Here is a 19,037-nt window from a genome sequence, read left to right as displayed (position 1 = left end):
ACCCCTAGTTACACATCGCACATCTGGATCTTGGTAATTTACAGTTCTTTAGCCTTAGGCTACAATGATCAGCTATAACAATTAACAAAGGTGTATGATATTAAGCTTTATTGCTAATGCTGGTTCTAAAGACAACCCAACATTTTTAATATCCAATTGTCACAGAGACTAAAATAATTTTGACTGGGGATACTATTATAAAGTATACAGTTCCGACTTACATACAAATTCAACTTAAGAACAAACGTACTGAACATATCTTGTACGTAACCCGGGGACTGCCTATATATTTAGTTTCAATGGCTACTATGCAAGTGATAGATTTCCTTTAAGGTTTTAAGATGATGGAGCCAAGAAAAAAAGACACAATAAAAAGGAAAGGTGGCTTTGGGGGAAAAGTAGGTCCACCCAAAATTATTTGAATGCAAGTAAATTTTGGTGCGGTTTTCATGCCATAAATGAAGCCAACTAGTAGGAGATGCACAGTATGACTAGACAGTCTTATACTGCACCAGATTTAGCATTGTAAAATGAAATCTGCTGCCTTCTAAAAGCGTTACCGTACATCAGGGGAATGGAGTGAATGAGAGAGGAGGTGCAGTAACACAGCATGGCCACTACACAAAAACAGAGCTGGGCTTCATGCTCTATTATTTGCATCAGTCAACTGATCAGTGGAAGTAATGAGCGATGGATCCCCACTGGTTTATAACCTTGCCAAAAGAACCCATAAAACCCCATTATGTAAATTGTTTAACAAGCATAATAATAATAATAATAATAATAATAATAATAATAATAATTCTTTATTTATACATATACATATCAACCATGGACACTTCCCGATCCTGTTGAAGTACCGAAGCAGCAGCTATAAATATTGTGCCATAGATTAGTTGATGGTTCTCTCGCTATACAAGAAACTCTTACACAAAGGGAAAGGAAATAACAAATGTAAATAGTAACGAGATCATATTTTTAGCGTGACTATAAACTTTTACCAGAACAAACATCTATCAAATAACAGAAAAGGAAATACTCGTGCAAATAACAAAGGGATCACATGGCATGAAAATATACATTCATATTCACACAATCATAAGGGGATTTCTGGTCAGTAAGAAATCTTCTTATTGAAGGTTATATTTCTCAAGTTTATCAAGAGTAGGATTTTATTACATGGTTGTCTTTACTCAATCTGCAAATTTTGAAGAGGGACACAGGGTTAGACCAGGGGTCATAATAGCCATGTGGTGGCCGCTATGGGTTTGCTGGCCAATAGCAATTCACATGCTAAATACATCATTGGGGAGATTTCTCAGAAGTATCTGAAAGCTGAACTATTCCAGTTGTCCATGGTCACCATTCAGAGCTCAGCTTTCATTTTCCAAGAGCTGTTAATAAAATTACAGCTGAGCTATGATTAGTTTCCATGAGCAACTAGAACAGTTTTACATCAGACACTTCTGATAAATCTCCCCCAAGGTGACTGGATGGGCTGTGGATTTTCTACTGCATATCAATGATTGGTGCAGATTTGACCAATGGATTTCAACCATAACTTAAAGCTGCTGAGCCTCAATGCAAAATCTGCATATGCCCCCCCCCCACATTATAACATAATATTTCCATGAATAGGGTCTTTATGTGGGGGGAAAAGACACGATCCTGGGATTGGGGGCTACTGGACCCTACTCATATTACAAAGTTGTAATTCAACTTTTGAAATGGAATGGTGGAAAACCATAGTAGGACTGAATCAGATGTTACTGTTGTGATGTCGATGTGTAAATTTTGCACTGTTTTCGTACTGTGTTTGGAGTATCTTATGAGGGACTTCAATATTGGAGACCGATTATTAAAAGAGGAATAAATAGGTCAGGAGTTTTGATCATGCAATATTCTAAAAAGTATACTAAAGCAGCCACTCAGAGGATAGAATATGGAGGAGTTCATCTTTACTTCTCCCGCCTTCAGGTATAAGGATGTGAAACCTCCCCTTAGGGACATTATGATGTTCTAACCTGGTCAGCTGTTAGTGGTGTAAAGGAAGAGGGACCCCGGTTATTATTGTCCCTTCCATTTTCTGGCTTCCCTTCCCTATCCGTTTCCTAGCTGTCTGAAATGGGAGCCAGGAGCACTTGGTGAAGCTATGAAGCTACAATCCTGGAATATATGGTCCATGTACAACAAGATACTTCTCACCCCACCCCTACACTTGGAAGGCAAACCTCAAGAGAATAAGTATTCATAATTGGAAGGTAAAAGTAGAAAGTCAAAAGTAGCTAATAGTGGAGACTTAGGCAAGTCCACAAAATCTTACTTGGCCCGTAGTACAGATCTGCTCTGACCCAAAATATTAAAGATTTCAGTGGTTGAGGCAATCAACACTACAGACATTTACTGGCTGAGGTGGCATTTCCACCCATTTTCTGTGTAATGAGAACGGGACAGGAAGTAGAAAGCAGCGGGTGCTATACCAGAAAAGTCTGAATGCAAGTGATGGGAGCTGGGTAAGGAGAGTACTGCTTATTTCTTATTTTTAACACATTCTGGACTTTATTTTTCTCCCCCTGAACTGATGACCCAAGATATGCCACTTCCTGGTAGATCCAGCACAATTCCAACTCACTGTAGAGCAGACCTTTCTTATCGAGACCATGCAAGGAAAACGGTGGAAATGTTCTGGATGTCTTACGATTCACCCAATCTTCCCCTGCGAAACCCATTTAAGCAGCATTGACACATTTAAACCAATTTAGTCTTGGGGAAAACATTTGATCAATTGGGTCTGACTACTTGAACCCCCAGCAATTACAAATGTGCACCACCTTCTCATTTACACGTTGACCACATAGAAGGTCAATCTTGGGATTGCTGAGGTTCCCATTGTTGTTCACATCAGAATCAGACAATTATTATATCCTGTACATGGGTTGTCCTACAAATTTCACTTATAACCTATTTAAAATATCTGGTGTCATCCTATTTAAATGTTTGTTTTATTGTCCCTATGATTGAAATAATAAATGAAAATAAAATAATGCTTCAAAGATTTAGTAACTCTTTGAGGGAACATTTACTGGAGCCAAGTCAAGGTATGGCGTAGCATCCAACAAATGAAACTAGAACATTTCAATCTTCACTATGAAAAAGAATAAACCTATTCTGTTACAGACACATAATATAGCAGTCCTATAAATATCCTATTGAAAAAAAATATGTATAGCAAACCCAAGAGCAGCACAGATGCACACAAAGTCAGGCTAAAATATTCCCCGTCAACATGAAAAATAAGTTTCAATCAGGCTGTATTTAAGATATCTGGGAGAATTACGATGCCACTTAATCATTCCACAAGACATCCCACGCCTGGTGTAGCATGAAAAGATTGTGGGGCCCAATTAAAGAAGCTACTGCGTGCAGACTCCTAATGCCCTGCATACATTTTATTGTGCCGTGGTTGAAGGTCTACAGGGAAACAAATGAGCCTCCAGTTTCCTCTCCCTCTTCCCTCACTAATGGGATCCCTTTTATTTCCTCAATAGAAAAAAAAAACTTCCATCTGCAACAATGAGTCATCACCTACTGCAGCATGACAACAGCAGACCTCTTCCCCGTCAGCCTGTGCAGCCTTTATAGGTGTAGAAAGGTTTATTATACAGAATATTCAAAGAAATAAACCTCTCTTATGGGACACAAGGGTTACAAACCCTACAATAAAAGGGAAATTTCAAGCTGCATCAGTACAATATTTAGTTCCATAATTATTTTATACTTTTTCTAAGTAGCTCCCTGTGCTTCTTGCTGTCCTACATCTACCTCCCTACCGCTCTCATTCACTGTCCCACAAAATCCAAGTTACTCTCTACATTGGGCCACAACTGGGGTATTGTCACCACAGACCAACAAGGATCAAACTGTAGCCACATTAATATGTGTAAGGGAGGAGCTAAACTTTTTTTTTGGTGTTTTCAAACTTTATTTAAAGGATCGTCAAGTTTATGTCTTAAAGTGAACCCAAACAAGTGGTCTCAGCTATCTCTTTATAAAACAGAGACCAGTCTCCTGAGCATAGAAAGAGCAGGCATATGAATAAGTAAGTGGCATTATACCAAGATGTTTTCTGCTCTATAACATGGTGTCTCTAGATAAGACTCTATACAATTGGCTTGCTCTAGAACATGCAGCCTACAGATGGGACACCACGTCACGCGCATATATGGTGTTTGGATTCCTAAACAAATGCACACCATGAGTAAGGATGTAAAGCAGTGTCTCCTTTTGACAGGAGATATTACAGCATGTAATTTTTATTACACTGAAATCAAGGATGACATTATAAGATTTGGAGTTCTGGATTGTTCCGTTTCTTTTTGTTGTTTCCCACCCTTTGCTATAACGTATTCTGTTTATATAACGTACCACATTATGAATTTATTTTAGTGACCTCAATGCATTTTATGGTGCAATAGGGGGTGTAACAATAGCTTTATACATAATATATTGTGCTCAACAGCTGAAAGATCAAGAGGAAGGAGCTTCCAAAAGGATAGGAATGGAAACAGGAAGTACATTGCCCAAGGGTCCATACAGTGCAACCTGCCAGCTGCTGTTGAACTGTCACATCAATAACAAGAGGACAGCTTTAGGGATTAAAAGCCTCACAACATATCTCCAGTTTACGTATGTATAATATAGGCTACTCACCTCTGTTGGCGTTACCCCTGGCATTCGTACATCCAGCGTAAAGTCTGACGAGTCTGGTGACATAACAGGCCTTGTTGGTCCTGAGCATCCATTAGAAAGGGTGCTGGGTGATTCCTGATACCTTAGGGGAAAAAACATCAGAACTATGTTATTTTGTGCTGCTATCAATTTCAATAGCCCTTTAATCTACAGCTGCAAAATACATGTATTATAAGAATGTACAAGAATAAAAACGTACATGGCATGTCACTGCTTTTATGCAGTGGTAGATATCAGTCATTAATAGCAGGAAAATAGGAAAATAGCACAGCAGTTTGCATAATTTTTTTTTAGCAAAAAATAATGGAACCATGATGGAAGTTACCTTTACATACATGTACCTCTCTGAAGGATGGAGGCGGAACATTATCCTTCCAAATTTTGTTACGCATTTCTATAAAGGAAACCTCTGTACACGCAGATGTGAACATGGCCTAAGACTTACAAAAAGAGTATATAAACTACTAATGAGCCAGCCGCCGATCCCATATATTGACCAATAATTTATCTTCACAGAATATTAGGTACATTTAAAGGGAGTAGACAGGCTAAATGTTAATAATAATAAATAATAATAATAGATATTGGACTGATATTAATGAACTCTGTCTGCTATATATTTTACAGACGCAGGGCACCCAGCCGTGGTTGGTCTGTGCCATCTAGCCACTGTACAGTTCAGGATTCACAGACCAACCCCAGTGCCAGGGATGTAACTCTTAAGCATCATGTCAGCGCTGCTGTTTTGTGGGGAAAAAGGGACTCCTTTAATTTATCACTATGATGCCCGAAGTCCTGTCCTCTACACTGTGGCCAGTCCGGGAAACCAGCCACTGCATGGTCCACGATTCACAGACTGACCACAGCTGCATGAATGAGCCCGTACTGGATATTACTTATGTAAATAAAGCACCTGGAACAAGACAGAATGTGAGAAGTCTATCTTGGAAGACCAAGACATCATCAGCATTGATTACAGAAAAACTGAGCGGTTTAGAATGTTGAAGAGGGGACAACAGATAACTACAGATAACTGTAGAAAATTATCTCCGATAAGATTTATATCAGCCCTTCTGACCTCGCTTGCACGATGGAACAATTTTTTTTTTTTTTTTTTTAAAGTCAATAAAAATTTAACATATACTAAAAATAACTTTCTAAAAATTGGTATTGGAACAATAACAATCCGAAAAATAAAACAAATGTATATAATAAAATGAAGAAAATAAAAATGTCTGAATTTTCTCCCTGTTGCCAGAGACCTGAAAAAACGCAACTGATCTTACAAAACCAACCCCTCATACTGCTGTGTAATCAGAGGAAAACACTGGCTCACGGAAATTGGCAATGTCCCTAGGCGTCAAATCATCCTATTCTTTGAAAGATACTAATGTCTTTAAGCCGATATGTGTTACCACTTCACTGACAGTGTTCAATATATATATAATTAGATAAATCCAAAAAGTGGAAAAAAAAACAGGTGCATCTCTTTGGGAAATTCAAATACAACCCATGGCTAACAGTAATGAAACTTCCCGTTTTACATCAGGCAGGGGTGGAGAAAATCTTGTGAGCCAACAACTACAGAAAACACCACAAGATATTAGATGCCAGTAAGAAACTTTTGGATGTCTTAGCCATTTTTGGCGCAGCTCCTCCACACCCTATTTTGCAGCAGTGAACACTCAGCAATCATCCAAGCTAAGATTTCTCATGTGTACTTTACCTGTAATGTAATATTTCTTCATATTTACTATAACACATCCTTTTTAACAAAACTGTAAGACAACAAAGTGACTATTCTAGTCTATAACTTCTTGTCCACAGCTACAAAGTAGCAGGGAATGAAAAATGAAGTCATATTGTACATCCAAACTATTTAAATCTCCTCTTACACCTCTACAGAACTATATAGGGACATATGTCATCTATAGGTACCCATGTTACCAAATAACCAACTGTACAGCACTTTTATAGAACACTAAAGTGGTCCAAATATTGTCATTTACCAAATTGAAGGAAGCCAAAATGGTCTTTGGCCCTATGGATACATATGACATATGTGTAGAGAGTTTGTACTAATACAAAAGACTAGATGTATGTTTTACATACTATATCATGGCATTTTACCAAGCATAAGCGCCAAAATTCACAATATTCTGAATGAGGTTAGAAAGTGCTGGGCTGTTTGTGAAGAGGTCAGCACTAAGGCCTGTGATTGGCTGCAGCAGTCATCATGTACAATTAGAATAGAGCAAGGAGAATCCTGCTATAGCAAGGGGGGGGGGGGGTAGCAGCATAGTAAAGAGATCTCATAACACCAGTGTATAAGAGTGCTCAAAATATAACTGCATTTTCACAGCCCTGCTGCTACAAACAACACAATAGTTAGATTATCCAGGTCTGCTACCTAACACTCTGTAAAGCTTTCTATTGTCAAAACCGATGACCGATTCTCTATAAAGAGATTTTATATATCCTACACACACACATATATATATATCCTACACACACACATATATATATCCTACACACACACACACACACACACATATATATATATATAACTTGTTGAATATATGTTGAAAGAAGAAAGGATCGGGAAGAAGAACATCAACATGCTTAATCCTTTGAGACACTACCAGAAGTGTCAGTCATTCCACTCTCTCTACTGAAAACACATGTATGCTCAGCCAAATTGAGCATGCATGTCTTTGAGGAGCTCATTTGGAATAACTCTCAGCTAAATGAGCATTCGGCAAACAGCTGAAAGTATATGGTCCGCTGGAGAGGGGAAAAACCATCCCAAAAAACATAACTGAAGTGTGACATCTGTTCCATTCTACTGTGTAATCACCATGTTGTGAAAGTAATAGTCGATCGAATAGAATTAATAGTAGGGGAAAAGCAGAGAAGCCATAATATACTGCTTTCTCTCAGCGGGGTCCGTCTGGTTAATTATGATAGAACATAGGCTACGGCATCAGTAAACACACACACATATATATAGCCACAGATACATATGGAAGTTTTCTGTCTGTATCGGCTACAAATAGAAACTTTTCCCAGCTTTGTTGACATACAGTGCTGCTAATACGGCAGGAACATAAAATATTTTTGCAAATTTATTCTTTTATGACTTGAGTAGAGAGACGAGCGTCTGTAGCCCAGCCGAGGATGAGTAATGGAAGGTGGAGAACATTTACAATGGGAAGAGGTGGTAGCATATGGAGAGAAATATTCTGGGCACTGTGGTGAATTATATATGCACACATAAATATTTAATGCTGTGATTATGGAGATAGATGCATTTAGAATCTCCCAGTGAAATGGAGGCTTGGATTTAAATACAATTTTCTTGGTATCAGATGACAAAATTTTATATTAAGGGTTGATTATCAAAACGACATACGCTGGCAAAGTGGCATTTCAGGGATTTTTAAAGAAGCTAAGAGGAAATTATTGTAGACGCAGATGGAATGGAGACACATACAGTACAATGTAGGAGGATGGCTGACATGTCTACACCACATCTACATAAAATTCTACATCAAATATTTACATTATAAAGGGCAATGTAATAACACAAACACACAAGACCAGTCCACCGGATAATAGGACACTCATATATATATTATATATCTATCGGGGGCTTAGTGCAGGGAGACAACAAACCACTTTAGTGTGGCTGGGGAAATGAACTTTAGCCCTTATGATAAGGAGACCATATACACAGATTAAAGAGTAACACTAAAAGTTTAAAACAAAAATATCCTACTTCCGTCATGTTACACTCACAGGAAGCTTACATGTGGGGAGGTGTTTGCCAAAATCCTCCGTTAGTAAGCTCATGGTTAATTTTTTTCTTTCCAAATAAAAAGGGAAAAATGACCAATCACACACAGATACTGTTTTATAGGTACGACAGGGGACTGGAAGTATCAGACCGAAATGATTTGGCTCTGAGTGGAGTTTGAGAGAAGGCAAATACCTGTCACAGGTGAGGATACAAACAACTAGAATATAACAATATGAATAATATTCAAATAAAATAGCAAAAAAATGCAAATGGGTAGTTAGTATCTAAGGATATAATAGAGGACAAGGAATCCAATGTGTCACTTACCTTTTAAATACTGAGAGGGGGCTTCTGAAACAATAACAGCTGTCTTGTAATATTAGAAATAGTATAATGAAACTGCTAATAATGCTGGCCATGTCCACCCTGCTGCTCCAGCTCCTATTAAAGGAGGAAATTAAAGGCAGTGTTATAATCCTGGCAATTAAAAATCCCTTTATTCCATTAGTGATAGCCCTTCAGGTGTCCAAGAGCAGATAACAGCTCATCCGTCTCCTCCAGCTGCTGGTAGACAATAATCTTGTCTTTGATTATCCAGAGATAGTCATTAGAGTCCGGTTAGTTCTAACTCTTCATGAAGTGAGGACAATGTGACGGAGTAGAAGTTGAACGCCAGTCTCCTCCAGGGGCTTGCACCCTGCTGCTCTGCTGATCACCCACAATTGCAGAGCCCTTGGAGTGACATCACGCAAACACCAGCATCAGTCTTCATTGAGAGGCTGCAAATAGAGGGGAACATAATGGATGACTAACATATTACACCATTAGTCCTCAGCAAATCCCAGCTGACGTTTCTCAATACATTTGCTCTTTGAGAACCCTAAGCCCAACCCCATTAACAAACTACATGCTGCTGTCTCTCTCCACTCACACAGTCGTGGCTGCACACAATGACAGAGCTGTCTCACACTACTGCAACATCCCCAGATTTGTACAGTTACATTGTCTAAAACTATGAGCAAGTTACATGTCTAATATAGATAGATAAACTCTGAGGCAGTGCAGGGACACAAAAAACAAAGAGCAAGACTGACCCCAGGAACTTGCAATCTCAGTATATGTTATCAAAGGACAAGCAGCCACTATCAGTTTGTTTATACAAATACATATAATACAATATAAATATTGACTAATAACAAGAGAAAGGAACAATATTGATTATTGGATGAAACATGATAACAAGAACATTGGATACAACATGATGGGAGAATTAATAAGAGATGACACTGATGGTGTTACACAAAGCACTCACCCCTGCTCCTATACTAACTGGAAATGGGGAAGGGGAGGACCTGCAGACAGACACAGAAACTCCCACCTTTATTTGGTGATGACGTTAGGGGGACCTGTGACATGACCAAAGGATGAGGGAGCAGCAGACGAAGCATACCAAGCACTCGCCACACTCCACAGATTCACAGTATGGAGCACTTCCAGATAGAAAAGTCACCAGTGTTGTGACTACAAGAGGAAGCAATCGTACACACATACTCCTTAAAGGGGAAATCCATCTCATAGGTAAAATATAAAACAGATATTTAGTCTTCCTATCCTTAGTTTGACATGTCAAGTATCATCTTCATCCTTATTAAAGGCGGTACCTGTTTGTGGTTGGATGATACTGGTTGCGGCTATACAGAAATTTTGTGCTGTGTTTCCTATCACAAAAAAGGGGTTTCTGCGCCGTTCTGCCACACATTAAGTGTGCGATGTCACATTGTGGACAAGAGGTAGCTGAAACCACAACTGTGAATAGCAAGAAATAAAAATTTGGTCCATGCACAATTATTTTTCATCCAAGCACAATCTCTCCACTCCGCTATGGGCCACTTGGCAGCTTCTGGTTGGATTTAGTGCTCCAGAGTTCTCTAATTCTGGAATCTAAATGCATTTTCCACAGTCCTGCTGCTACTAACATACACAAATGTATGATAACAGGGGACAATTCATAACACTGTCTGCTGCTCAAATATGCTGGGAGGTTCCTTTTAACCAATAGGGCTTACAGCTACACATCCAACAATGGCTCTTTCTGGTACCCTAAATTCACACAACGGGGCACATGTATTATCGCATCTGCGCCAAAAAATGCCAGAATTTAAATGTTTTTTTTTGGTGCTGAACTGTTGCGGATCATTTATAATGAGTTTGCGCCAGAAAGGCGCAAGTGGGCGTGGCCTAATGTTTCCACATTATCCTCCACATTTATGTGTATTTTGTCTGCATTTTTAGGTGCAATTTTTGGCGCACGATAGACCAGGAAAAAATTGTTCAGAGAACAAAATTAAGATGCAGTCCATGTAAGATTTTGGCACACATCTCATTGATGTCGGCATTTTTATGGCGCCCGACTGATCAGTTCCGTCTACCCATTAATTACTAACAGCCCTGCCCCACTTAAACACATCGGGCTGTGCTTTGCGGAGACTGATCTCCGATGCTGACAGACGTGCTTGCGCCACAATTAGTAAATCCCCCCAACATGTTTTAAGAGTGGAACACACGCTGCACTAAATCCAATAACTTTTAATGACTCATTACTCATAACCGATATTTAAACAGACTGCGTCACCGATCTGTCAAAATATAGAGCATGTCCTAGTCAGATCCACCAAGACAAATGGCAAATCTGTTGTGAAAAATGGAAGGAAATGTCAGTTTTTGGGCACATTCCTGTGCAGGTAGTCTTGTAAGCCCTAGAGATATTAGGGCTTACAAGACATTAGGGCTAGAGACATTAGGGCTTAACGACAAAACAAGAACACGTCATAGGGCATAGAGTCACCATTACCCCATGGGGTCTACACAATGTAGGACAAAAATAAAAAGTGCCAAATTGCCAAAATCTGTAATATTGAGCATATCAAGCACAATCTAGGTATAAAAGTCAAGAGCTCATTAGCTAAATTTAAGGTGACAACCATTGTGGTCTACAGACTGGTAGGGCAGTCCACCACCAAATTAATATGGGGATATATAGACAGGTAACAAGCCATGGACACTTGTTGCCCAAATTAAGAAATGTAAAATGCATCCAAATGATCAAATCCATTTTTGTTTCCATTACCATTGTAGAATTTGTGCCCAAATTTCACCCACAAGTTGGCACGATCTGCTTTCGTCATGAGGTTTTTTTCACATTCTATATTTTTTTACGGATGAACAGGTAAATTGAATGCGCCCGTCAGGGACTGTGCATGGCACCTCTGGCAGGTGATCACTAGAGTCATCACAATGGGTTTGTTTAAGGAACAAGATGCCAACACAAACCCAGTGTCATGCCAATTTCTCTAAGTCAATAGGACCTGAAATCACACCCTCCTCCAGTGAATAAGTCAGCAAGCGGGAGACTAAGTGCCCAGTAATGCCCTCCTGCCATGCAGCTGATGCCAGTGTGGGGACAGCCTGGCACTGCCAGGGGGAGCTGCCGCTCATCAACACAACTTTTACAATTTAAGGAACATGAACTCGCAACTGCCCCCCAGCACCCCCGAAGGGGGCACCCCATACCCGGCTCACCTGTGCCCGTGTGCAGCCTCCCCGCACCCACACCCCGCGGCTCCTCACGCTTGACCTGATTTTCTTCTCTTCGCTGCGGGTCTACGTGCATTTAGACAAGGAAGCAGCACGAGCAGGGAAAACTACAACTCCCAGAAGCGCTTGCGAGAAGAAAAGAAATTATTCAAAGTGCGGCGAACTTTATTTAAGAACGTGCAAAAGATGAAGGAAGGGAGAGGGGAGCGTGGAGGGAGAGCTAGTGCTAATGTTATAGAGCGCTGTGCCTCCTGTATAAGATTCTATTCACATGATATACGTATGCATTTTACTGTAAACATAGATCAAATGTAGATAAGGATACACTGCAGACATTTGAATGGAATATCAAAGTATCTGTTTTAAGGAAAAGGACTCAAATTACAAATTAATTTCCCATGCACCTATGAAAATGTATGAACTCTGCAATAATGTCCAATTTTTTTATTTGCAGATCGATAAGCTTTTGTGTTCTATCACAGAATAATCAAATACATATATATATATATATATATATATATATATATATATATATATATATATATATATTTATATTCAATAAGACAAATCCACAAAATTCACTGTAATATACTAGCATCCTTGTGTAGTTATGAAATCTACCATCAAAATCCATCATGGTAAACCTGGGACACTTGGCTAGATCCAGGCACTGTGACTGTGGTAATCTTCTTATATTTGTTATCCATGGCCTCCTTCCTTTAAAAATCAACTTTTAAAATGATGCTAATGAATCAGAAAAGGCTATGGGTTACAGAAGCCCTCTGTTTTCTGCCTTCACAAGCTAATGTTACATTGCAGCAGTGCTTCTCTGTCTCGTCCTCCTCCTGCATTACTCATAGCAGTGCTCCTTCAGAATGTAACAGCCTGGGAAGCAGCAACACAGAGGGGCTCTGGTAATCCCTCATTGCCTTTCTTGCTCATTAGCATCATTTAATAAGTTGGAAGGAGGCCATAGATAACAAGTATAAGAAGATTACCACAGTATGGTGCCTGGATCTATGAGTAAGGACTCTTCCCATTGGCATTGGTGCTGCACGTTAGTTGTGCATCTGTTGCATTCTGTCTCTGTGTTCCTCTGTCTTGTCTCTGCATCCACAAAAAGAAAACCTGCAGGTTTAACATTGGTTTGAAAAGATAAGACCCTGTTTCTCAGCCTCATCAGTGAAAGAAAACTGACCTGTCATCAGTTTTTCTTTGCAGACCCATGGACTTATTTTGCCGTCATCTGGATCAGTGAAAATAAAGGGACATGTTTAAACATTTTCTCCACGGACAACGGATCAGTGAAAAAAGAAGCCAACGTGAAAACACCCATTGAAAACAATGGTTTTGTGTGGCATCACTGGAAATCACTGAACCACAGATGTAAAAAACAATGCCAATGTAAAAGAGACCTAAGTGACACTGATTTATCATGAATGATATATGAATTTCCACATGGAAAATCAGCAAGTAATATGCATAGTGTGATGGCGGCCTAAACAGAAGTAGGTCCTACACAGAAGATCTGTTCTGTGCAAATCCATTATATTTTGCCTGGTTTTAGTTACCACATTCGGTACTGATGCAAAATACTAATCTGAATAGTGAGAAAGTTGCCAAAAAAATGTTCTGGTTTAAAGGCCTAACTGGGATAGGTCAATACTAGTATCTGATCACTTGGAGTCCAGTCCTACACATTCCCAATAGCAGTGAATATAAGCTGCTGCAGTAAAGTTTCCGTAAAGGGAAGATGTCATTTTTGGTGCTAGCGGCTTTTGTGACCCTTTAAATGGGGGCATCAGTATCTATTAACCACAATAAAATGTTTTTGATTAAAGGGGCTTAAGGAGGGAGGCAATTCTTTGTACATATTTGTTAACATGGAAGTTTTCATCCAGGGTCTGGTGCAGTTCCTCGTACAGTAGCAGTGAAGAATATTGAATATAATTGTAAACAGGAAACATCTGGTGTAGCACAGTATTGTCCGGTTAGTCATTAGGGTCAGTGTCTAGGGTCTGGATGATTTACCAGCAGAGTAGATGTCATCTATCTCTCCTATCAATGAACATGGTAGTCACATTCTATGCAGTTGGCCTTATTGGGTGGAAGGGAGACACATGCTATTGTTTTTTAAGGGGTAATCCAGGGTTCTAAACTAGGATAGACCATCAATATCAAGTCAGTGGAGCTCATAGTGGACATATGATCAGATAATAAGATACACTGGTGCCAGCACTGGAGCTTCATCATCATCATGTACAGTGTTTTGTGCTCTGCTGGGCATTGTTATCTAATTCAAGTAAATAGGACAGTACCCAGCACAGCCACTATGAAAAGTATGGCACTGTGCAGTATTTATCAATGTAAACAATATAGAGGCTGTAACCCTTATCTGAAAGGCTTATCTGAAAAGATGTTTGGCAGAATTCCTTAATATAAAGCCTCCGCCAATCCGATATTGAGGGACTATAACGAGGAGGCTATTCATTTAAAATGGAGAGAAAACTGAATATTTCTTAAAACTTACCAGACTTAAGATACTGTGACTTGCTGAATTGAATTTGCAAATCATGAGCTCATACCACCCTCACTAGAGCCAACACTGCTTCAGTTTGACCCTCATTACCAGGGATATGTTTGACCTTTCTTGGACCTTTCAAGGAAAGTTATGAGCCCCCCTCACCTAATACACAGCTCCCCTTAAAGCATAACTGTAAAGCTATAGTGATTTTACCAAATTATTGTATGTGATTCCCCCTTTGGAGAAAAACAGAACGATGCCTACTTTGTGCTACTCACCTTTTTTATTTTTCAAAGTTATGGCATTTTCTGTTCTGAAAGTGTTTGACAAAAATCTCTCCCACCAGAGGTGAAGTGGGCGGAGACTAATGTCTGTCTGTCTATACCCTCAGACTGAGGCCAGTTAGCTTGCCCCAGATCCCATGATGCCTTGTGTTCTCTCTAGCATAAAAGCCATATAATTTCCCACAAGTAAATCCACTGAACACTGCACAGTGCACATACAGGATGTATATGGTGACCGTCTGGTAGCTTCCATCACATGGAGGAGCCGGGGACATGTAATAAGTAGTAGAAATCATAAGTAATACAGTTGCATGCAGTGTATAGCCTGTGCTGTGTGAGCAATAAGGGTAAATAGCTTATTTGCACAGTGCAGAAAGTGCGGATTACAAGGTGCGGAGGGAGCAGCATGAGGTGCAGAGAAAGACAGAGAAAGTCCTGTAGAATTACAGACTGGGATGGAGGGACTGATAGGGAACAGCCAAGATCTTGTACCTCACTATTCTGTGCACGAGATAACTGCATTCACACATCCAGCTCTGCTTCATATACTGTCACATGACCTCCTCCCCTGTGAGCAGGAAACAGCAGCTACTCCCCTCCCATGAAACCCTAGATTTGTTCATCTAATGTATATACTACAGCTCACAGGGCTTATCAGACCATGGAGAGGAAGCAGACACTGCATCGCTGAGGTAATCTGAGGGGTATAGCAAAGAAATGGATGCATATAGGTAATAAAGATAATATGCAAAGTTATTTTACATTCCATGAGCTATTGATTTGTGGAAAAAAATTACAGTTACTCTTTAAATATTGTGTGCAGGAAGGATGTGGGTCACATCTCACTTCTCCTTGGTTCCCTTAACCAGCCTAGTGGTTGCAGCCTAACCACCCACCCACTCACCCAGTCAATTACATTATCATCATCATCGATAAATCCACCCCTGCTCATTAGTACAGATGTAACTGGCTGGCTAATTTACATACTTTATCCAACGGAGCATTGCCTGAAGAATAAGCCTTTATGTACTATTGTGTGTCTCCAATGAGTAACTGCACCTGTCCAATCACTATAAAAACTGTGTGTTTCTGCAGTTATCATATAGGTTAAAAGCTGTTGACAGTTCTTGTTATTTCCTTAATTTTATTACTTATGGATTGTGTATGTACTACACTTGGTAGTGCAGTCTGCTAAAGCCATATAGGTGAATTTCTCCAAAGATATCAATTTTTCCAATAATAAAGGAACCCAATTCTTGTAGCATTTAATACAAAGAAAATCCAGTTTTTCAAGCATTAGAGGAATGCTACAGTGTATACCACAGTGGTCAGAACCTCTGTATATTCTAACTCCAGACAATTTTTTTTGGTCCCTGTAACAATTGGATTTTAAAAATGTTGGATTGTCATAAGAACCAAGATTATCAATAAAGCTTAATTGCAGACACGTGTAATAACTGTTATAGCTGTTTTTTTGTAGCCTAGAGCTAAAGTACAGTAAATTACCAATATCCAAAGGTCCGTTTGTAACTAGGGGTCGTCTGTAAGTCTGTAACTCGTGTTCTTAAGTAGGGGACCGCCTGTAAATACTGTAAGTATGTTTTTGTTGTATGGTAGAGATTCATCATTGCTACTTTGACAATTTTTTTGGCGTAGAAGCACTGACATAATCGCAATTTCTTGTGAGGAGTAGGACTCATTTTCATTGTATTCCTAGAGCCTTGCTAGAATCTAGAGTCCTGCTCCTCCCTTCAGGCCCTGCACAAGGTATAATTCAATTAATCAGCTGTGATTGGAGTGTTCCTTTAACAATATATATTTTTCATACTTAAAAGAAGATTTTATTGGTCATAAACAACCATTTTAACATGAAATTTCGGTCATAAGAAATTTCGGTCATAAAATGTGTGGATTGCTAATTATTCTCTTCTAGACCCAACCACACTGTGGCTTTTTCTTAATGCAACCAATGGTTTTCCTGGCTCTTATCTAGTCTGGAATTGATGATGTACTTGATTAGTGATGGTCAGACACAGGGGCCCTGTGATTAAGTGCTCTGCCACCTATGGAACCAGAAGCAGAGATGAAACCCCAAGATTACATAAAACTCAGTTCATTTATCTGCAGGTCAGTAGTTAAAATGAAGCGCTACAGAAATTGGCGGCATAGCCCTGGCCTCTGAACATGATGTTTACCTGATCCTTTCTCTGGGTAAGTATTTCATAATGAGCAGTGCATAAGGGGATATTACTGTGTTAATGAACCAACCAGACCCACAGCCCAGAGAGCCCAGCAAATTGTCTGTAATTTCCAGTAACAATACAAGATATTTGTTCCTGTTTCTTTTGGAGTAAAACATGAACTGACGATATAACAGTAAAGTAATTGTGCAAGGCACATTACAGGGAAAGATATTCTCAGTGAAGAATACGTTGGGCAATCATTTAGTAATTAAAATAAGACTTGTGTTTGGCTCACAAATTACAATGATATGCTTGTGTCGTCTCTACTCATTGTAATTGCATGTGAAAGTTTTATGACTTTCAGAGGATTCAGACCTGCAATCTTCCCTTTTAACGTGGTAATTTAGCATATGACAAATTAGGTCATTTTCTGTGCTTTCCTGAGGAAACCTGTTTGGTCAGTGAAATATCCAGGAGGACAGCACAATCCTGATTTGCCTTGACTTGTTTCCAGCAGACCACTGTCTATAGAAAAATCCATCCGAATATTACCATAACTATCAGCTAGATATGCACTCAAATAACCTACAAAATGAGACCTTAGTAGATAAATGTCAAAAAAGCTCAAAACCCAGTTACAATTCATCACTTTATCATTTTATTTATTTCTTATAAAATAATTAAATTATTGACACTTGGACAATATGAACAAATAGATAAGGAACAATTAATTAACTCATTCAGGCAGAGTTAATAACACAGATTGTGAAAAGCGATTTCACTTTTTTTTTTTACTCTGACACTCCATGGGAATGATCGAAATAGCCGAGCACAGTGCTCAGTGATCGCTCCTAACGAATGCAGGGTCAGAGTGTACACTCATCCTGCCCATCCACCCATTAGTGAGAACAGGATTCTCTTTCTCTGAAGACATGAGGGTCCGGTTATCATGATTGGTGGCTGTCCCAGCAATCAGACCCTCACCGATCGGCTAGTTATTCCCGATCCTGTAGCTAGGCAATAACTTGTATACTTGGGACAACCCCATTATAATCAGATTGAAATCTGACACCTCTTTCAATCATCCATTATTCTATTGTGAATGTTTGTGGAGTTGTTGCATTTATTTATGGACCAGATACTTACCGGTATATGGAAATGAATGGACACTGTCACCACCAGATATTACCACATTACACAGCACCCTCAGGTAGGGTATAAAATGACAATCCTTGCCAATATATGTAACAACAACCATTCTTAGAATCTCCTCATTTGTCCTTTTGTGGTCCCCTGGTGCTTACTTTTTAACACCAGGACAAGGAACAGGACTTTGTTGTATGGAATTATCCCCTTTCAGTGACAGCTGACCTAGGCAGGTTCAGAGAGGCCTGCTCATGGCACTCAGTGGTAATCTGACGTTTGGATAGGCCAAACAGGGTCAGAATAGTATGAAACCCAAGAGACAAAAATCAGAGGATCCACAGGTCCTTATAATTTTATTAGATCACTTTAAAAGCCACATATGTTCATTACATAAAAACTATTTAGATAGTGTGACCCCAATAGATTTGTAACATGGCTAATTCCATATACTGCATGATCCAAAAAAAAGAGAACATCAGGGTGAGGCAGTTGTAAAATCTCATACTTAGGCCTCATTCAGACGACTGTCTGTAGGGATGTATATGCGGCCCCATAGACAGCAATGGCAGCACGTCACGGTATGGTGGCGCACGTACCACTCCGTACATGAGGAAAAGATGTCCTATCTTTCCCCGTGTTACAGTGTTGTGCGCCGTGCATCGCTATCGAGAGGAGAAGAACCACCTCTCCTCCTCTCCATGGCCTCGGGCGTATGCCAGCCTGGCTATGGCCCGGTGGGCATACGTTTGTGTGAATGT

General features: G+C 39.6%; 1 protein-coding gene across 6 annotated transcripts in view; it reads right to left on the bottom strand.

The window, feature by feature from the left end:
* The window catches only part of PAM (peptidylglycine alpha-amidating monooxygenase), a 117,549-nt gene extending 105,265 nt beyond the window's left edge, over nt 1–12,284 (bottom strand). For 4 of the 6 annotated variants that reach the window (XM_072140103.1, XM_072140127.1, XM_072140135.1 and 1 more), the window contains exons 1-3: nt 12,128–12,284; nt 8,876–9,327; nt 4,711–4,831 (exon numbers count right to left, since the gene is read on the bottom strand). In XM_072140103.1, the coding sequence (XP_071996204.1) occupies nt 4,711–4,831; nt 8,876–8,967 (213 nt within the window). In that variant the 5' untranslated portion in view covers nt 8,968–9,327; nt 12,128–12,284. Of the gene's footprint in view, nt 1–4,710; nt 4,832–8,875; nt 9,328–9,860; nt 9,884–9,926; nt 9,951–12,127 lie in introns of those variants that run through there. The other 2 variants (XM_072140117.1, XM_072140110.1) reach the window with 2 other exon arrangements.
* Nucleotides 12,285–19,037: the final 6,753 nt, after the last annotated feature.

Source organism: Engystomops pustulosus, chromosome 1 (genome assembly GCF_040894005.1).
Source record: "Engystomops pustulosus chromosome 1, aEngPut4.maternal, whole genome shotgun sequence".
Taxonomy (NCBI): Eukaryota; Metazoa; Chordata; class Amphibia; order Anura; family Leptodactylidae; genus Engystomops; species Engystomops pustulosus.
This window is presented reverse-complemented; position numbering and strand designations above follow the sequence as displayed.